Here is a 22,480-nt window from a genome sequence, read left to right as displayed (position 1 = left end):
CTCCGACATTGTGGGCCTAGATAATACAATAGGAGGCATTACTTTTGGAGCAGACCTCATACATAGTAATTAGTGGAACTTATTGGCATTGTTACTCTTCAAGAATCCATATCAACTAGAGAAATGCCTGCCTAGTTATCATTTCAGAACTATTAAGCCCTAAATCTAAACAAACTATAGTTTACAAGAAATGTTTTAGGTAATGGTGTACACATTGATAGAGGAAGAGGGTTTTGGAGTCAGAAAATAATTTTTACTGGTATGGGAGAGAAAAGAAGGCCCGGGGATGATTCGTTTCATCCTGTGGAAAAGCATGTTTATATAGAAGGATGTTTTTCCACATTTGTATGTAACAATATATTCAGCTCCCTTTAACGGGTAATACAGAGTTTTACATACGCCCCATTTCCAGCCTTAATAAGAGTTCTGAAGAAAAGGAGCATCCATTCTATTCTCTTTTTCTTCTTTGTCCAATAGATTACTGATGTAATCAGGCTCACCTACAATAGCAGCAAATAGTCTTCAAGTTAAAAATAACAGAAGGATCTTCTGTCCTAAACTAGAATCATAGAATTCTTATGGTTGGAAGGAACACTCAAAGGCCATCTAGTCCAATTCCCCTACAATGAATAGGGACATGCACAAGTAGATCAGGGTGCCCAGGGTCCGATTCAGCCTCACCTTGAAAGTGACAGGACAGGACATCTACACATTTCTAGGCAACATGTTTCAGTGCCTCAGCACCTTCACTGTAAAAGATGTTTTCCTTGTATCCAACCTAAATCTATCCTCTTTAAGCTTGAAACCACTTCCCCTTGTTCTATCACCACAGACCCTGCTAAAGAGTCTGTCCCATTCTTTGCTGTAGCTCCCCTTTAGATACAGAAAGGCTGTTATCGGGTCACCTAGCAGCCTTCTCTTCTCCAGGCTGAACAGCCCCAGCTCCCTTAGCCTGTCCTCATAGGACAGGTGTTCAACCCTTGGATCATTTTTGCAGCCATCCTCTGGATGTCTTCCAACAGATCTGCATCCCTCCTGTACTGAGGACTCCCCATTCTGGATGCAGTACCTCAAGTGAGGCCTCACCAGCACAGAACAGAGGGCAGGATCACCACCCTCAATCTACTGGCCATGCTTCTTCAGATGCAGCCCATGATGAGCTGTGAGGGTACATTATTGGCTCATGTCCAGCTTCCCATCTACCAGTACCTCCAGGTCTTTTTCAGCAGGGCTGCGCTCAATCCTTTCATTCCCTATCTTGTATCAGTAGTGAGGATTGTCTCAACCCCGGTGCAAGATCTTGCATTTGGATTTGTTGAACATCATGAGTTCACCTGGGCCCATTGTTCAAGCCTGTCTAGGTCACTCTGGTTGGCATTCTGTCCCTCTTGTATGCCAACCGCACCCCACTGCTTGGTGTCATCATATAGTTTCCATTCCCCAAACTATGGTAGAAGAATGGAATCAACTTAGTTCGTGCCATTCTTCCACCACCCACACTTCTTCCTCCTCTGTTCCATCTGCTGCAGCATCTTTTTCCCGTTGTGTCTCAAAATCTAACTCTCTACTATGATCCCTCATCTCCTGCTGCTTATTTCACTCCTGAGGCTGATGGGATTTTCCTCTGTATTATTTTCCCAATCTGTGTCACTGATAGTCGCAATAACATTTTCATCAGATCACCATAGCTCAAACTTGGCATCACCACTGGAGAGTCATGTATCTGTGACCTCCTCAGCATGGAAGCCCAAGGACTGATTTTCTGTTTTGCAGGGCATTCACTCTGCTACATGGAAGTCTTTCAGACTGACAGCTCTTAAACTCCTACTAAGGTGAGCCTTACTATGCCCAGTCCCAGCTCTTGCATGCATGTATGGCCACAGGCAAGTCTCCTGCCTCATGGTTAGCAAAGGCTGAGAGCTCAAAGGGACGGTTGTGATCAGCTACATCTGTCAGGTCCTGTAGGAATGAGCAGCGACAGCTGTCAGAGACATCTTGAGAACAGGGACAGACAAATAATATTTTTGCAGAAAAGGGAACTTAACAGAACAAAATGAAATCATTTGTTCTGGCACACTGTTCAGATGTTGTGTAAATTACCTGTCTCTGCTAACTTGTTAGCAGTGAAAATTGTAGTTCAAAATGCTGGTATATATAGCCATCACAGTGTCTAGAGTAGCAGCAGATTTCTTTTTGGTCCAATGTATGAACACAGAAAGAACAGCCTGCCCTCTGAGGCATGAAGATGAACAAATTAGAATGAGTATAGAATGAAATAACACAGATAGTGAACTTGCAATTGCAGTGGTCTCACTAATGCAAAGGTCAGATTAGGCCTTTATCAAGAATCTGATTTGCCAGAGCAGAAAAAAAAAAGAATTCTGTAGGTTGCAAACACATTCAGAAAGACAAAGAGGAGGGCTCATTTAGAGCCAGTGAGCCCAGTTCTTCTCTCAGAGAGATCATCCCCAGAGTTATCTAAACAGACGAGTGGCTTGCTTATGTCAGCATGCATACAGTGAAAGAGTAGATGGTCTCATCACATGCAAATGACAACTTATAATGGAGGTGGAAAAATGGAAAACATCAAAAAAGTTTTCATCAATACTAGCAAGAAAGCCCTGCAATGAGAATACAGTGACAGTCTAGAGACTTGTGGATATTTTTACAGAGGAAAATCAACAGCAGTGTGAAAAATATCATCAGCAATTTGGTTCTGTTCTTCATTGTAGAGATAAGCCAACAACATTGTTAGACTAGTTTCATTTGTTTGGATCTAGATTTGGATTTTTAGGCCCAGATTATCAAGTCCAACTGTTTCATTGAAAACATAATGTGTATACATAATTGTGTACATTTTATAGAAAACTAGTCAGGAGATAAAAATATAAATTGTAGGTATTTGACTAAATTTAAAGATGTTCTCAGCAGGGCCATGATATCCAAATGCCAAGTTGTAAAACTGATCACTTGAGTGCAAACAAATCCAGACCGATCGAGTTCAATTACTCGAAATCACAAGTCATTCTGTTCTAAAAATCATGAGATTCAACATTAATAAGCATAGGATTACTTTTAATGCTTAGTTGTGCTGTATGTTTTAGGATTCAGATGTTCAACCCCATCTGTCAATCAAGATACAGACTATAATTTACTACATGTATGTATATTTTAGAAATAATAGAAGAAATGTTAATAATAGCAAAGAAGATTGGAATTCAAGAAAAATACTAAGTATTTTGAGAGTTCACAGTACCACAGTACTTCAGTATCTCTAGATAGCCACAAATAATTAAAGTGTCTTTGATCACTATTTTTGGGCCCTATCAGTGCTTGAAAATGACATTTCAAAAAAGCCTTTTAATAAGTGGTCATACAAACAGTTCTGATTCACTAAATAAGAAAAACATGAAAGCATATTGAGAATTCACTAGGGAAAAGAGCATTATATGTAGTACTACTTCAGAGAGAAATGTGTATTTTAGAGATGGAAAATGAAGGCATGGCAGAAGATATTTTCCTATGTAATTCAGATGAAACATTGCTTTTCCATGTGCTTTTGCATTTTATTTGCTAAGGAAATGTGCCTTGTCTCCCTCTGAAGAACTGCTCTCCATTCTGGGGGCTGGTATAACCTAAACCTTTTATACGTGCCTGCATACATTCTTACATGCACTGTGATGCATAGAAAAACACCAGTGATGTTACCGAGTCAAGAAATCAGTCTACTGCTCCTAGGTTCACTACTTTTCAGTCAGTTTCTCAACCTGGTTTGTCTCCTCCACTTCCCACATGCATAAACTTACAGTGTTTCCTCCTCTGCATTTCTGTCATTCCTCTACTTAACGCAGCCAGGCCCTAAAAAGCAGATGAAATGAGATGCAGTACTTGGCCACCTCTCCCTAACAAGGCTACATGATTGGAGGATGATATTTTCAATTAAAATATCAAGCCAGTATCAGATGCAAAGCATCAAGTCCAAGTTCAAAAATGTGGGTATTCTGGGACATCTCTATAGAACTGTCTGGTTTCCTCTGTTCTAGTTTCCAGGCCCAAAGCAGCCACTTTGGCCACAGGAATTAAAATAAATTATTAAATTAAAAGAAAACATAAGAAAATATTTGAAATCATTGCTACTCAGAATGATAATGATATACCAACAGTAATTAAATTATGTTCTCATATATGGCAAAAAAAAAAAACCCTCAAAATTCAACAGTCACAAACAACTGAATGGATGTCTTTGTAAGAATTCTTACGCTGAGTGACCTCAAGTATAGAGATCATTTCCAAACATTATAACATGAATAATTTCTATCCAGATTTGAAAGAGAACTATAGGAATGGAAATTTAAAAATGAGTGGGTCATGTTTTGTGCCATCTGATAAAATTGTATCCTTGACAGCTGAGACGAAAGCTCAAACAAATATCAGTGAAGACGGTAAATAAATAAAATGCAAAAAGGTGATTGTAATTCCTCAAAAACATGTATTCATGAAATACTATACCAGGAAAATTTAGTGGTAACTCCACTTTGGCAGAAAACTGGCTGTCTTCATTATTCTCACAGATACTTGCTATGAGCTTATTAATTTTGAAGCCAATAACTTTAATCACTTCTCCTGTTGACAGGCAGCATTCATTTCCAAACATTTCATAGATGGAACCTAAAAAGAAACAAAGGAAAGATGTTCAGCTTTTTCCTCACATTTATACAAAGAGATAAAGATACTTGAAAAAAGAAAAAAAGTACTGGATTTCTATGAAATATACTTATCCTGCAATAACTAATCTAATCTTCCTTAGGTTCATAAGAAAATTCATCTGAGACTTCAGTCTCTCTAGGTCAACCCTGTGTATGCACTGTACTTACATGAGGGAAAAGACTTCAAAGATCCCGTTTCAAAGTTGTAAAAGTGAAATGTAATGAAGCTGAGCACAGGATCATGTGGGTCCTCAGGAGCTGCCACACAAAATCAGCAGGTGGTGGAACTCAGGTCTGTGCCTCTGCACAGCACAGGGCATAGCACAATCCATAGAAAACAGTAGTTTACAACAGAATACAAATACTGCAGACCCTACAAGGTGTCCAAGGAGAGACTGGGAGAGAATGAAGAACAATCTACAACTGATATTCCTACAGCAACAGGAAATCTGAAGAAAGTATACTTAGAAAATTTGAAGTCTGATATGCTAACAACAGTAACCATTGCCACACAGTGAAAAAAATACATATTGTTTCTGACCTGGAAGAAAAATTTTTTTTTTTGGTCTATGATGTTCAGAAGTTTGAGTGCTGGAACAAAGCAATTCAACCAAGCATTTCAGAACTTCCCTGGCACAAACTGGAAGTGCAGCTTGACCTTCCTTTTCCATTCAAGCTACGTCCTCCGGTGTTTCAGAAATGTGTACATGTCAGAGTGGAATAATAAAGCAAATGAGTAACAAAAGCCAAGTTACACAGAAGAAGGAATTTTTTTCTCCTGGTCCCTGCAGGAGATTAGCAGAAGCTTTGAGGTATGGAATTTATTAATTACATATACAGTGCAGCAAAAACACATAGTGATCAAGTCTTCTTTGAGTTCCATTTGTAGATAGTATTACTTTGAACACAAAAATTCTCACGTCAGAAATGCTGACTTGAACACTAGCTTCCATTCTTCTGATGCAGCACAGTTCCTACCATAAACTTATCAAGCTCTATCCTGAATTGATATGGAAGTGCCTTGCTTATCCTTCCCGAGTTTCATTTCTCTCATGGTAAGAAACCTTATTCTCATTTCTGCTCTTTTTTTTTTGCGACTGTTCCTTCCTCATTACTGACATTGCTCCATAATTTAATCTTTTTTTACTCATTTCCATTTTCCCCATTCTGAGAGTACTTGCAAGGTTAATTTTGCCCCTACTCTGGTTTCATTATTGACAAAATTCTCAAAGAAACAAATTTTCTTTATCATCTCTAAGAAGATAAATTTTCCTTTCCACAATCATTTTAATAGCTTTTTTTTGCATCTTGTTCAATTTAAACTCTTGCATTTTTCTCTGTTCTTTTTAACATAGGTTGCCAGAATGATCTCAAGCATAAGGGATATTTAAAACCTGACCTCTGGCTATATACAGCAATCAATAATTTAGATGGCCTGTACAGAAATATTGCCATTGCCTGCAGAACTCCCTTTATACAGAAAGTATGAAGCTCTACTCCACAGCTTTCCCTGTAGTTGGAGGAGGAAAAAAAAGAAACAAACCAAAACAACTCACTTTTTTTAATCAAATGTCATATAGAGAATGCAGCTGTTAGGCCCAGTGATTTTCCTAATGCTTAGTCAAGATCAATTCCAATCACACTGAGTATGAGATATATTTATCATCTTTGCTGCAGCACTTGCAGGTAATAAGAACTTGGCCACCACCTCAGCCTCACTGGAAGTCACTTGGAGACTGGTCTGAGCAAAAATCACTCAAGTTTTAGCTTAAACCCAAAGCCTGAATTTGGGTTTAGGCTAACCAATAGGTTTATGTCAGAAAAGGAGAATGAACAAAAGCGACATGGAAAAACTGATTGATTTTACTCTGTCTTGAAGACACGTGCAAGTAAACATTTGTTTGTTGTGTGGTCCTCTCACAGTTAAGATGGACACCAGGGAACCCTCACTTGCTCCACTGAAAAATACATGAGCATAGGTTTTAACTTTATGCAGAAGGAATCTAATAATTAATTAAAAAAACTAAACAGACAGTCCAAACAAAAATCTTATGACAGTTGATTCTTGTTGCCTGTTTCCCCTTCCTGTAGTACTACATGGGATGAAGAGGGCTATTGTACTTAGACTCTAGTATTCCCAGAAGGTTGATGACTTCCTGTTGCACATTAGTACAATGGTCAGTGCAGAGTTCTTCTGGATTATAGGGCCATACAAATACTAACCACAGTCAAGAGGAAGAACATTCTGTTTATGCATCCATTTAATCAATCTGATGCCAAGCAGAAGACCAAAAAAGCTGTTGCTCTCTAATGATAAAAAAAATTTAGTTTTCTTACTGTAAAGATACTGTGCAGTTGTTTACTCTGCTTTCAGGCTCTTAGAAATTCAACACTGACTAACCCACTTTCTTCCACCAGATATTGCTACACTTGCAGTAGCCACTGCTCTAATAAACACATGAGGAATTATCATAGCACTCATTGATTCAGTTGAGTTCCATAGGATATTTTATGACAGTCAGAACTGTGTGTGCAATACTTATTACACATTAAAACGAGAGGGAGAGAAAAATCGAGCAGCCATGAAGAGGGTAATATCCCTTTTGTGCTGAATCACCTCACTCCTCACATCAGACGGTAGATTTCACAAGCAGCCATGATATTATTAGATAGAGGGAATCCCACAGGACCCATTGAGCTCTGCATTATAGAAGTGTGGAAAAATGAGAAAAGAATTCCAATATTTTCACCCTTGAATAAATATTTGCAAAAACATACTCAAAGTGTGAGCTTGTGACTTCCAGAGGCCTTTTTTATTCAGTACAGCTTTAGATCTAGCTTCTTCAGTTTACTTCACTTGAAAAGAGACCCCTAGAAATCATTTAATGCATTGAAAGTAACTCCACTGACTAATTACGGGCTTCAGGCACATTTACTTTCATCTCTGTAAGACAGCCTTTGCAAGCTCCCCTCAGTTCATCTGAGACCCACCACACACCCAGATGCAGGCAACATTGCTCCATAAGAACATAGGCATTGAAGGATGAAGGTTCAGTGGCCTAGCTGGCTTGAGGTGATTTCCAAATAACACAGTAGTTAGCATGAATCAAATCAAGCACCAATCCTGAGGCGAAGAATGGAACAGTAAAGAGGCTAAACTTCTTAAAAAAAAATAATAAGGTGTAATTGAAGAAGATTTAACCACTGCTTCAGTCTGTATCTGCAGCAGAGTGCTACCCTTAGGAATCATGGAGGGAATGCAGAGGTTGTCACTGATTATGGCTGGTTTTGGAGGCACTACTGCTTTTATCAGATTCGCTCTTCCTTGAGCGCAATAGTTTCACTACAAATTATACTGCAGAGAATTTCTGCCCTCCATATAGAATATAAAATATAAACAGAACTTTAAAAACAGTGTTAACACTAATCAATTATTGGTAGGCTAAAAAAGACTGAAGAACCAGTCTAGCAGCACCTGTAAAATGAGCCTAGTGCTGCCAAACACTCAAAAATAGATAACTAGATGGCTCAGAAATACACATTTGATGAAGCACTCAAAGTTTTCAAAGCACGAGAAATGCAGTGAACAACCTACACACCCCATACACCTATAGGGTGTATAATCAATGAATATACAGATGTCATAATTATGAAATATACTAGAGAGTTTTACTAAGCAGTTATTATACCAAAAGAGAAAAGATAGACCACTTACCCATATCCTAGGCTCACTACGAAACTTCAGAAGAGGGATCTCCAGAAGAGATCCTTCCCCAATGGTAGTCAGCTCTTAAATGGGTGTAGGAGAGGTGGAGCCAGGCTCCACCCCTTCCGGCAGCACAGGTGAATTGCCTTCACCTGTGCTCCTGTGGCTAACTCATTGCTTGCCTCAGGTGATCAATCAGAGGTTCAGGCCATGATTCAGCAGTTCCCATACAAGGAGATAAATAGAAGCCCAGCTCTTCAGAGATAGTAGGGAATCTAAAACACTACAAGAAAAGGGTAAAATACACAAGAAAAGAAAATCCACACTTATAAAAGAAACAAAATACCTGAGGCAGACAAGCATATGGAGTTCAAGCTGGAGTATACAAAAAGCATTACACGGAGCTGCAGGCTCAGTTTGAAACATCAAGGGCCAAGATAATGCATTCAGAAAAAGATAGATTATAAACACCAGACTGCAAACCACCAAGGAATGTGCACAGAAAGACACACGGGGCTGTCACAGCACCTTAACTCCTACAGTCTTTAATCAGAACAAAAGCGTGTAGAGGAAAACAAATGGATTGTTCATACAAAAGCATCGGTTCCAGGAAAAAGTTATATTAAAATTAAAACTTAAAAGAAGTCACAGTTCTAATTAAGAGAGAAAAAGAGAGAGAGAAAGAAACAAAAGAACAGAAGAACAAAAATCCAAGGGAGAAAAAAAAAAAAAAAAAGAGGAAGAACAAAAGAACTAACAAAAGAATGAAAGGGAGCTGGTTATCCTACCATTAAAGAAATAAATGGTTACCTGAGTATATAATTAACCGGCAAACATAATACTTTGTAATAAATAATACCAAGGAAAATGAACTCATTCTTATGTTAAAGAAAAAAAGGAAGAAAGGAAAGACACATTTTTGGCACGATCAAGAAGGGTATTAAGCAGTTAGGAAGAATAATTTAAGTCTTCAAGAAAAGAGAGAAGTTTAGTGGACTGAATGTAAAGAGCACCTCAGTATCACAGGTCTCGTAGCTGCAGGACAGCACTCTGCAGCCCTGAAAAGGGGCCAGATAGATTGTTTGTAAACCACCAGCTGAGGTACATCACAGCATTTTCCATCAATTAAGGAGTTCAGAGAAAAACTTTCAACAGCTTATAAGCAAATAATATTCATGCATATGAGTGGATTGACAGCTAGAAATGTAGATAAGCATGGGGATAGACATCTACCTAAATGACCATTTTCATGGGCATCTTGTAGGACTTTAATTACCTCTTCCTTTACCAGATTCATCTGAAGTACACCAAAGGTGAAAGAATATGAGGTTGAAAGGCTGGGAGGAGAATGGCTAACAGACTAAGACTGTGATTGCAGAAGCTTTATTTTTAACAATACCAACATAAAAAAAATCATTAAGAAATGAAACTCTGCCAGCCATACAAGAAGAACAGATTAACTTTTGGGGGTGCAGTTGCATATACGGTATTGATTGTAATTACATATTTGTCTGCAAGTAAATTGCCTTAGCCCTGATTTTAGCCCTTGCTTGGCTGTTCGCCTGGATTAGTAAAATGAAGATTTTGTTCAGACAAGAAAAATGTTACTTATGTGATTTGTCTCAAGGCATTTGTAGCAAATATTTGTGCTGATAAAAGGGAGGGAGGGAAACAGCATGGTTTTCAAAAAATGACAAAAAAATACTTTCTCTTTTAAAAGCAACAATAATTAGTCTTAAAACTCTGTGAAAATGCCCACTGTGTGACTACATGCCCCTGAAAGAGTTCACTGCAGTCTATGTGAAACGGACACCCCCAAAATATATGGAAAATTAAAATTAAAATTAGAGCAGACCTTTCAATATGTTAGTTTGCTGTGAAATATAAAGTCACTATGTCTTTTCCATTTGAGTCGCAAAGAAAGAGTTGAAAATGTAAATCCAGTAAACTTGAGAACTGAATTTTTTTTATTTGAGAAAGATGTATACAATATAATGCAAAATACATTTTAGCAGAACACAGAATAAAGCAGCTTATTTGCAGTGATCAAACGATGCCCCTGAAGGTTGTAATTAAAGGGCTTGTTGTCTTTGAAACCACCTTTTTTAGATTGCTACTTTGTTCAGCAAAAAACTCATTTCTATCCTTTCATAAGCTCTAGTTTGACAATCTATATTAGCAACTGCTGTGATCACATCAAAGCAACCGTAACAATTGGTTCAGTATCTTTCTCCTCCATCTTTCCCAAAATGTTAAGCAGCCACACCAGCACCCTCCCTATCATGAGCCCTTTATTTGAATTATTTCTCATTGAATGTAAACAAAGAATGTTTTCATATTAAAAACTACAATAAAAAATACAGAGACAGCTAATGCATGAGGTGGATCAAGTCGCTCTTCATATGAGGGCTAGTGACAGCACCACTGAGATAAATATTTTATAATACAAGTTAGAACAGCACAGCAAATATCTCAGTAATAGTTCCCATTCTCTCCCAGTAGCTTAATGTCTATTTGTTGACTGCCCTAGGAATGAACAATTCAGTGACCCCAGTAGGGAGTGTTGCTCAAAATCAGGTCCATGACTAGACACTGATAATATATCACTTTTACTTAACTCCATTCAGTCACAAAGGTCTGGGCACTGCAGAAGGGAGGAGGACCCGTGAGAGCAATGCAGCCAGACAAAAAATGTGATCAAGATTGCACAGAGGACCATTCAGCAGGGTTGGAACTCAAGCTCAGGCTGGCCAACTCCCAGTCCAGCAGTCTGTCTGCTTGAGTGTTCTGTAAAGCATTTCCAAATATCCCCTATTCTTCTTTTAACAAAACTTAAACTTTTCTCTAATACAACCAAATGACTTTCTGGGCCAAACATGAGGCATCTATTCCCCATCCCCATGAGTTTGAATCCCTGAAGGAAAAAATTCTTCCTTTTTATCTCTCAGTGGCACCCACTGAATTCATTACAGCTGGCAGGCTCAGAGGTCTTTGAAAGAAGATCCAAAGAACCAGGAGTCTGGCTGCTTTGCTAGGAGATGAAAGATCTCTTGACATATATTGAAAGAGGAGAACTTTGTCCCAGTGTCCTTCTCCAAATGTTCCTTTCTCCATTATTATTTTGTCATCAGTTGCCCATATGGATGCTGTCTTCCCAGATCAGAGGTGCCTGTGTTTCAGTCACTGGTGACATGATTCTGCTTGCCCAGAAAGGCATAACCCTTCGGTGTAGCCATTCAGTCAGAACTACAATAGCCTGCTTTTGGCTAGGACATAGCTGGGCTGAAATTGCAGTTTTATTAACTGCAATTTCTTTTATTAAGGCTGCTACAGGCACCTAAAGTAATATGAAGAGCATAATGTATCTGTAATTAGTGTCAATAAAAAAGATATCATTCTTTATGAGTGTTATGTGAGGGTCAGCTAATTGTTCAGAGTTCATGCTCTTTAGTAAAAGGAGAGATCTATTTTGAAGTTGCAGGTTGGAGAGTTTTGCTTAATAACATTAATGGCATTAAACCCTGATCAAGCAGTAGGAAAAAGTAACTGGCTTCTGACAGAGAGAAGTTACTTATCTTTTTTCATTCAAATATCTCCCGAGAGCTGGAGAGGGCAACCAGCATGCTGGACTTACCTCACTAAACCCCATAAAGTAAATACCTTGTGGGAAAAATACAGAGGCTGAAAATATTATATGCAATCAGTGGCAGGCGAAGAATTAAGCATGCCCTGGTTTCTCTCTCCAGTCTCTGGCTGTGGATACAAACATTACGAAGCACCTACATGGCTTTTATCTACTCCTTCCTTCCTAACCCTGTACCCACTGAGAATGAGGGATCCCCAGCGTCCCCATACTCACACCATGCTTGCAGTGGTCACAAAGCAGCACTGTGTGTAGCAGGACCCCCACCAAAAGACATAACGACTTACAGGGCTATGTAACAGGTCTTCTCTTTCTAATGTGTGCTAAGCAACAAAAATCTGCATATTTGGTCAGTCTTGGACACAAATTCACCAAGGAACTCAGTAATTAATTTACCATGGAGGTCCCTTCAAAATGCTGTTTTCTAAGCATCTTATCTTGATCTCATCTACCTAGACTGCAGAGGGTCTGGTTTTACCGACACAAAACCATCAAAAAACAAAAGCTGTGAGATTTATCTTTCATCATATAAAGTCAAACTTTAAATGTCAAGTGCTTTAAGCCATTTCAATCATAATGGAATTTTTAAAAAATTACTTCTGCGGTTTCTGATTTATTTCTCTCCTGATAGGTTTATGTGTTTTTTTTTCCTCTTTTTCTGATTCTCATCTATCCTGAGGGCTCATGCTCGTGTATATGGCAGCACAACTTTGTATGTGCAGCACCCACTATAATGGAAAGAGCAAGTGAAACCACAGTTCCAAATACAACATCTTTGACCTTTTGTTGGTTTTACCCCTGCAAGTCAGAATTACAGTAGTAGCAAAAGCAATGCCAAAAATGCTTTTGAACTGCGTGACTCACTGCTGTTTTAACTGTTTGTGATTTATTTAGTCTTATTCATTTGGTTTGCGGCATTAATTAGTCTTAAGGTATGCTTATTGAGGTAGATGTTTAAGAACATATGTGCTTTGATAGACTGGGTTTAAGAAGGTTTCTTAAATCATGTTGCAGGGTCAGGCTAGAGTGTTGAGCGTTACAGATAAAACCCCAAACTGGCAACTTGTTTAACCACCTTACCCACTGAGACCATTGCACACTGCCCCTCTGCCCATTACTGTCTGCCCAAGGGAGCTGACTAGTAACTACGAACCTGAACAAATGCCACATTCCCTCATGCATAAGTCATGATGGGAAGAAAAGTTACTGAAAGAAAAAAATATCCCTCAGCAACCGAGCAACAGAACATGGGCTGAGACTTGCATGGGAAGTGTGTACTAGGACATTTCCACTCCACTTATTTGCTGTAGTCATACAGCTATCTTCCCAGAGCCTGAGTTTGTGTAAGCTGTGGTGGTACTTTTATAACATGGTAGGAACACATTGGAACATGGCTCCTCACACCACAGGCCTCCTCCTCCCACTCTTAGAGGTCTCCAACCCACTGCAGAAAATCAGCACATGGGGGAAGGGTTGATCCCTGTACTGAAATAAGCAATTTGGATATCCTTCCTATCCCTTGTGCCTTCAACAGAGAGGCCTGGAGCTGAATGTCAAGGAAAAAAAATGCACATAGGAATCCTCAAAACAGCTTTGCCCTCAGAGACAGCTACTGAGGGTCAGGATTTTTGCACTGTATGTGGATGAGTCATCCTACTGGGGGCAGCAGCATGAATAAAATGAGCAATATTTGACCCATAAAAGTCAGGTTTCATTCTCATATTGCATTCATTGAAAGGCACTTTCCTTCTTGTTCAGAATAAAAGATGTTTTTGAAGCAATCTGAGCAAGTACAGCAGAGTTTCAGTGGTACATATTAATAGAGAAAATTCACTAACATCTCTGACTACTGACCACAAAAGAGAATTCAAACAATCTGTAGTTCTTGTTCTACCCAGGGATCACTTTCTTAAATGCTGAAACAAGAGGAAAGAAAATAACTATCTTCAAGGGAAGAAACCCTTCAATTTTCATGGAAAGATTTGGATTCTCTCTCTGAAAAAATGAGAGAAATCAGCAAGAAAAAAATACTATACCACAAAGTTCTACAATTTCTTACCCGGTTCTGCCTTTGGTATTCACTCATATGAGACTCCACCTAGTAAATGCACAGGTCATTTTCATTGATCTTCCATCTCCAAGAAATACATCCCTAATCATCTTCATCAAAGTGTTTTGAAACTGTCCAGTTGAGATGATCTATCGGGATTCCTCTTTTAGTCAGTTTGCAGTTTAGGGGTTAACAGGATGTTTGTAATTAATTGCAGTGCTCTGCTAATGGCCAGCAGGACCTGTGGCTCTCCTGCAAGGCTTGCAGAAGCTCACTCTGGAAAGAAGCTTCTTCCCAGTAACAGAAGCAGAAAGGGTGAAACTGAAACTGCCGAGAAGGCAAGCAGATGTGGATATGAGGTCAGCAAAAGAAAGCCAAGAGAAACCATGAATCTGACCACGTTCATGTTCTTCAAGATTTGCAAGAAAGTTTTTAAATGGAGCAGTTCACATTAACCAATGAAGGAGCATGTCCCTGTGAGTTCTGTTAGGCATTGCCTCTTGCAACCGTTAGGGAGCACCAAACAGCCTGGGAGGATGGGGGTGGGGAGTGGGGAAACCCCCACCTGGCAACATCGGGCACCTCTTAGATATACAAAGACATTAACCTTGGGTGTGCATGAGGCTGCAGTGATATCTCTTCTCACCACTTTGTCCCTGAGGAACTTTTCAGACCCCAGGAGAAGGAGCAGAGCACAGAACTGCATTTGTAGCTTTCTGCCTTGCTGAACTTCAGGCCTGTAGAGGGCTGGGGCTGCTGGCTTAAAGATCCCTTCTCCCCATAGAAAGAACACACAACATAAAATTTTCCCAATGAGTTTCATGGTTCCATCATAAAGAGGAGGTGGTCTGGCACTGCAATTTATGAAACACATACTGCTTTGGAACAGTTGAAAAGAGATGAGGATCTATCAAGTCTCCCTGTGCTGTGAAGTGTTCCCGATATCCTAATTCCCATCACTAGTGTGAATATTTAGCTTTAGGGGAATAAAAAAATACTATGTGGGATTTCTTTTTAGATGGAGTAAAAGCTGGGAAGGTTGTGGGTAGAAGGTTCTTTCGTTAGTGGAAAGAAACACCAACAGAATAGATGCCTTGAGCAGTTCTACATTTTTCACAATTAAAATTTGACACATTTTACTATCCTGCCAGTGGTTAACTTAAGCCTGCAGAATATTAAATTAAATTACCCATAAAATAATTATATCAGTATTAAAACAGATGTAATTTTTTGCAACATAAAGATGAAAGCTCATACTGCATGCCATCTGTAAAAATCAGTGGCCATACAATACTTAGCTCACTAAGCATCAATATTTACTGAAATGTTCAAAGAAAGACATTCAGTCAATCAAATCATTTTCCAATGGAGTTTCAGTAGTTTAATTTGTTAATAACATATTTTAAGAAGCTATTAAACTGTCATGTACTTCAGACTGTGCTACAGTTGCTTTCTAATCAGTGCTGATTACTAAGATATTTGTATCTGACAAATTTGCTTTCAACTTATAATCATCCTTTCTAATTCCTCCAGTAGTTTAGCAATTTGATTTCTGCAGCAGTGATATTATGAAAAGAACAGTGAACAGAGTCCTAAACAGCTGCTCTGAGAAATATCCCTGGGGCCAGCAGAACCATTCTCTCCCTTCATTGGTGTTTCTGTTTTCAGGGATGACAATAATTTCCCTTCTTCAGTATGGCCCATTGAGTGTGATGAATGAAAAGCACTTTAGAAAAAGTTAGAGTTAGTTATTACCAAAAACCCATCTTCCTGACTCTGCACAGTGTTAGTTGTAGAGAGTAACTGCAGGCAGATGCACTGGTTTGAGCCAGCTCCTCAAACCTTGGCCATCCTTCGCAAGGAAAAAAAGATAGGTCTTCAACTCACCCCTAAGTCCAAGTGTGGCATGAAAAAGAGTGTAATTTTGCTTCTGGTATCATCTCAATTATGTAAAGCATTACAGGAAACCCAACCCTTTGCTTCAAACCAGGAACAAAAAAGAGAACTGTTCCTCAGAGAAGTGTCTGGGGTGTAGCACACCACAAAAGGCAGCATTTTGATGTTCTTCAACTTTTCTAGTATGAAGTATTCTGAACTGAAACAGGATCTACACGGTCCTGTCCACTTGCAGTTTTGGTAGACATGGTTAAACAAATCACAATTTTATTAACAGCAGCAGAGACGGAGTTTTTATAGGCTGATGGATAAACTAATGGTGGAATGAGTACACAAAGCATGTTTCCAACATTCTCCACTCAGAGCTGTAGCAGGTAGACTTGCGCCTAAGAGGAACTTGAACTGTATTTGGTGCTACATGGTTATGAAAACAGAATGGGACATTTTAATTATCATCATTAGAGCTTTGCTCTTGCCTAGGGGCAACCAAATTCCTACTCTTACTCTGGAACTTTGCAGCTTCTAATAAAAACACTTCCCACCATGGAAAAAAAAAAAAAGCTTCTCGTCTTTATAAAGACCTGTAACATACTTTTCTTATGCTTGTAGAAGTACTGAAACTCTTAAGAGCAGCAAGCCTAATTTGCAAGTCATATAGTTGTAGAATTGTTTAGACATAGATTCGTTTTCTGCAAAATGTTGCTTCCAGATTGAGTAAATGAAGAGTTTCACCATCATGGTACATCAGTGGAGCACAAAAAAAAACAGAGCATGAATTAAACTTCACCATCTCCTTACCAGCTATGTGGCTATGACCTTTATTTGTTCGTTGCTGCAGCTTTGATTTGACAGTTCTAATGGATTTATTGGATCATTATTTATTTTACTTACCATTCAGTGGTTTTAAAAAACCCTTGTGTATTTTGGTTGGTTTTTTTTTGGGGGGGGGGAGGGTGGAGTAAAGCATAGCATGTATCTTTGTATATGTTCACACCATTTTAAATTCTCTTGCCATACAATTAGCTATCCTTTGCAATTGATCAGTTTCAGACAAACCCAGCAGTCTGATTTTTTCAAAGTATATCTTCTTGTACAAATGCTCTGATTTGGTCCCTGCAACCATAGCAATAAATCCGTTCCTGTCAGGAGATATGGCATTGCCCACACCATGATTACAGGTGTACTGCCTGCAGTACAAGAAATCAAAAGGGGCTGATGGAGGCGAGTGGCAGTCTGGCCAAGTAATGACTTGGGATGGGTTGTCCTAATGGAAATTCAAAGTGCACAAAGTGGCCAACTCTCCTGTTTAGCAGTATAACAGGAATTACTTCAGTCTCTCTCCGAAGCACTACTCTTGCTTCAGAAAATGCAATATAAATCAGAATGCAATCATAGAACAGTATGTTCCCCCCTGCTGCAAGGCACAGATGGAAGTAAAGTGCTCAGGAAAGATGCAGTCCGGACAGCAGCTGAGGGAGGGAGGGAGCATTGGGGCAAGAAGACCTTTTGTAGCCCTAGATCTCACAGACCTCTTAGACAAAGAGTGTCTTGAGTGTCTTTAAGCCTCTCTTGAAACAAGGAAGAAGAGAGAAGAAACACTGCAAGCCTGTTAGTAGGCGTCAGAGTAGTCAAGTACTTTAAAATGTTGGGGCCCCATGCCGTGCATGAAGGATGGAGTTGAGCTGCACTTGTGCATCAGTCTAGCTTGTTGTATATGCAAGATACACTGGCTGTGGAGCGGAGAAGAAAGCACTAAGAGCAGAGAAAAGGAAAAGGTGGTGCTGCCAGGGCTGAAGAAGAGAAGAGCAGCTCAAGGCCTCACCCTGCCAGTGCAGATATTCATAGGTCACTGTGGCATGTGCCACTCACTCCCCAGGTCAGGTAGCTCTTTTCTGAGAAACAAGTGCCTCACACATCAGTGTGCACTGCTGCAGCATGGCCAGGGAGCTGTCCCTCCACAGTTTGCCTTCTCCTTGTGTGCCAGAGCAAATGGAAACCTGTGCTGAAATACTCCATTCTCTAATGGTGTGGAGTTTTACCACCCACCAGCAGCTGGATGCAAACTGTAGGGACTCAGAAACCTGCTGACAGTGGGGCTGCTGCAGTTTTATTGCAGTCTTTGTATATATATACACGTATCTCACAGTAATTTGTGTCTATATACTCACAGCATAGAATCACGGAGTCATTAAGGTTGGAAAAAAACACTAATATCATCTAGTCCAACCATCAGCCCACCATCACCATGCCCATTATCCATGTCTCACAGTTCCACATCTGCACCTGTCTTTAGAACCTCCAGATACATGCACATATTGTATTCATACCTACTCAAATTCAAGGAAGCGATCTTCTAGTTTTACTTTAAATTCCACTATTCATCACTTAGGTAGCAGCCTTATCACCAAGATTTTCATTTAGTTCAAGCTGAAAACAAGTTCTCAGGCCGTTTTTAAAAATGCAATTTGAACAATACATGAGCAAAAGTGAGGGAAGGCCAGAAAACCATATTTTCAAAAGTTTCTGGCAATTTTGGCCACATAAATCTCTCAGCGTGCCTTTTTGCATGCCGGTCTTATGCATCCCAGGCATGCTGTGCCTGCAGATGAAGAGTGCCTTTCCCGTTCTTCACCTTCTCAGTAGTGGATAGGCCCCGAAAGCCCTGGCTCAGACTTCCCGCGGCTGCAGAAAAGGGCAACCGTGTCCTACCTCCTTCTCCTATGGAGGTATGTGGGGATTTTTAGATCTACATAAAGGTAGATATAATGAATTCCCAAGCTTAAGCTCGTTCATAAAGTCCCCTCTCTATTATCTAGCATAAGCCCAACTTTTCCTTCTTTCTTCTTTGAGGCAGGAATTTGTAACACCATGCATAGTCCTGCTAGGGAGTTTATTTACACTGGGGTCTTGCTTAATCCCTCTGCAAACCATTGATCTGCAGTGACAGATAAGTTCTTTTCCCAGACTGATACATGGGCTTGACTTGGTGTTTTCATTACATGCAGTCCATGCCTCGACCAAGCACAGAACTTCTCTGCAGCACAAACCTCTTTACCTCTTTGTTTTGTGCACAAACTTAGCCCAGTATAAAAACAGCATAGAAACACCTGACGCAGCAAAAATACCTATCAAAATATTGCCCCTGTCGTGCTCATAGCCATCCATTCATAATGGCACATACCTGAGGTACCCTCAAACGTGAGGCAAAATGTCAGAAAACTGTTTTTCCTTACTGTTTCCCACATTTGCTTTCCAGTTTCTGTATTTCTTTATTTTAGAAACAGAGACTGCTTCTGCATGCCAATCCCAGGAGAGCAGAGCTAGTGCTAATGAATTAACCCCTGCATTGTGATTTGCCATTGCTGGACTGATGGCTCTGTGCCTGTGCAAAGCAAATTCATGCCTCATTCCAATACCCTTTCCAGAATATGATGAGCTCTAACTACATGGCCTTCCTCATAGCTCCAGAGAAGAGCAGATATTCACCGTACCAAATACACTGCCAAAAGCCATTGATGCTTATATTATTTTCTTCAAAGGAGAGAGAAAATTAAAGGGAAACTGCCAGGAAACAGGGTTGCCAGCATTCTCCCTCTGCCTCTCCCACAGCTTCCCAAGGGAGAACCCAATGTCCAAGGTGAACTTGGAAAGCTGTGCCAGAAAGTACCCATCACTCACCTTCGAAATAGATGCCTGACTGAATTTGGAGGACCCTCGGAAGGGTTCTGGGGTCCAGAGAATGAATGAATTTCTCCAGTGTAGATGCCATGGTTGGCCACAAGGCAGCATGTGGTTTTGGTGCTTGAAGACCAGAGAGGCTTTAGAAGCTGCAAGGCTTACAGCCTGGTGTATGCTGTGCCTGGTGAGTGTTGGGGGTGTGGGCATGAGGAGGAGTGGTGCAGGGAGGTACTTCTGCTTCTTTGACCTGCAGGCTTCTTCCTCCCACAGCCGCAGGTGGAGTGCTGTGTTGTGGGGATGCTGAGCTGGGCTACCTGACTCCACCAAGTGGTATGGGCATCAGTGTGGGTACTGGACTTGGGAGCAGGCAGGGGTATCCACCACAAAGCTCTATCTTATTGATTGTGGCTATTGGTTTGATGCTTGGAAATATCAATTCTGTGGAAAAAAAAAAAAAAAAGGCATTTAACACCTGCCCTACCTAAAATGGGAAAAAAGGTATCACATCTGGGTGGGTTGAAGTTGTTTTTTTTTTCCCCTAGGAGCGTGGCAAAAATAACTCAGTGTTTGTTATCTTCAAAACCACAAAGACTTTTTGAAGAGAAAAATGAAACCATTTTGTTCTGATACTTTTTCTTCCTTAAGCACTGTAGCTGGATTTGAGTTATAAAAATGGAGTACCTGAGTTTGCCATGTAAATAGACATTAAAACACAATGTTGCTATGCAAAATGATCAGGATGTTTTTTGTCACCATCGAGTCGTGGGGATTCCAATTTGAGATTCTGAAACCAGGAATGAATTTTAAGAGGCTGCTTTCCAATACAGTGTGAAAATCTGACTGCATTAAAGGAAAAATCCCAGCACTTGTTCTGATGCTGCTGTTCAGAACCTTAATGAGTGCTGCTATTGAAGCAACATTCATTGGAAGAGTGAGACATGCAGCAAACAAGTGGTAGAATCAGATCACCAGGAAAGCTGAAGCGTGTGCTCTCATGTTCCCCTTGCACCACTCACATGTTGCCCTGAGGTGTCAGAAAGCAGGAAGTATGTTAGACAAACTGGTAAGCGTGACAATAACCAACTGTTTATTTTCACAAACCTCTGAGGCTGTACCTCATGTTAAAATTCAGAGGAAACAATATAAGCTTTATGTTGTGGTTTACCTTGGCAAGCAGCACACAGCCTTTCGCTTACTCCCAGCGCTCCCAGTAGGATAGGGGAAAAGAATCAGAACAAAAACGTAGAACTCATAGGTTGAGATAAAAAGTATTTACCAAAACAGAAAATGGAGAGATAAGTAATAGTAATAATCATTATACACGCACACACACATATATATATTTAAAAAACAAGTGATGCGCAACACAACTGCTTACCATCTGCTGACCAATGCCCAGACATTCCTGAGCAGTGGCTGCCCCCTCCTAGCCAATTCCCCTTAGTTTACAGTTTTTTTACATGATGTCATACAGCATGGAATGACCCCTTGGCCAGTCTGGGTCAGATGTCCTAGTTCTGTCCCCACTCAGCTCCTTCTGCCCACCACCCAGGTGGCAGGGAAGCACAAGAAGCTGAAAAACTGGAATGTCTTTGGCTTTGTACAGCACTGCTCAGCAGCAGCTGAAACATCCATCAACACTGTTTTTCACCAAAAGCCAAAACACATACCAGACACTATGAAGAAAATCGACTCTACCTTAGTTGAAACCGGAGCAGCTTCTGCATATGTTTAAAAACCCAAATGCTAAAAGAGGATGCTTTTGAGGTGCCATTTTAACTGTGGTACTTGGAGAGTTCACTTAGTCTTAACAAATGTTGCTGCAGACAATGAAGGCTTATAAACAGAGAGACTGCAGGTGCAGAGCTTGCTATCGTCAGTTGTTAATGCTGCAGGTGCTGCAGGCTAAACAAATAACAGGACTTTAGGTTTATTAGTAAAAGGCAAGGTAGACAATATGCAGATCCAGTGACTCATGCACTACTGTAACACCCAGAATTCCTCCCCTCTTTCCTCCCAACAGCACGTGTGAAATTAAACAAATACCTCTGATCTGGGAGAGAGCTGGGGAAATCATACAGGTTCAGTGGTAATCAAAAGATCATCTGTAAAAAGCTGACAATTCCAGGGTCCAACTAGGATTGCATGCATAATTTTTAAGCACATAAAGATGTCCTACTGAAATAGCTGAAACTACACATATTTCAATGGAACATTTTCGTATGTTGAAAAATTATGCACATAACTCCAGTGAATCAAAGCCAATTTTCTGCATATACATGCTCCTGAGGTTGTCAGGGAGTGTGTCAGTGCAGGAACTTGGCTTTACCTCTTCACATTGTTTTGGTCTATGGATAAAGAGCCCTTGGAGCCATTTTTACTGTTCCTGAATTCACTTGTATTTGGCTTTTCAGTTTGTTAAGACTGCCAGAAACACAAAAATCATTTAACATGGGCTGCAAAGGCACATACAAATTAATAACTGTTATTGAAATCATTCAAAACCAACAAAGCAAGAATACTAACATGCATGGGTTTTGTGTAAGATAAACAGGCACAAAACCTGCTGTAGGCTGATGAATCCAGTAGCACAACAGCAGTGAGATTGTCACAGCTCCATGTCCCCAGTACAGCACCTCGTGTCCCCAGCAGGCACATAGACCTAAATACAAATACACTGTTGGCCACAGAGCTCAACTCAGAAACACAATCACACGAGCACCAACTGCCTCACTCTTATCTCCTATAGTGGGGTCACCCCAGCACTCCCTATGATGCTCTAGTGTGCTTTGTGCAGGATC

The 22,480-nt window shown here is 40.1% G+C and overlaps 1 protein-coding gene across 4 annotated transcripts in view; it reads right to left on the bottom strand.

The window, feature by feature from the left end:
- Nucleotides 1-20,024, bottom strand: part of THEMIS (thymocyte selection associated) — a 78,019-nt gene extending 57,995 nt beyond the window's left edge. Inside the window, exons 1-2 of one of the 4 annotated variants that reach the window (XM_085217337.1) lie at nt 19,680-20,024; nt 4,510-4,668 (exon numbers count right to left, since the gene is read on the bottom strand). In XM_085217337.1, coding sequence (XP_085073463.1) covers nt 4,510-4,668; nt 19,680-19,770 — 250 coding nt within the window. In that variant the 5' untranslated portion in view covers nt 19,771-20,024. Of the gene's footprint in view, nt 1-4,509; nt 4,669-8,421; nt 9,504-14,114; nt 14,416-19,679 lie in introns of those variants that run through there. The other 3 variants (XM_085217340.1, XM_085217339.1, XM_085217338.1) reach the window with 3 other exon arrangements.
- Nucleotides 20,025-22,480: the final 2,456 nt, after the last annotated feature.

The sequence above is a fragment of the Meleagris gallopavo genome, chromosome 2 (assembly GCF_905368555.1).
Source record: "Meleagris gallopavo chromosome 2, MGAL_WU_HG_1.1, whole genome shotgun sequence".
Taxonomy (NCBI): domain Eukaryota; kingdom Metazoa; phylum Chordata; class Aves; order Galliformes; family Phasianidae; genus Meleagris; species Meleagris gallopavo.
Note: the sequence above shows the minus strand (reverse complement) of the source record. Positions and strands in the feature narration are given on the sequence as shown.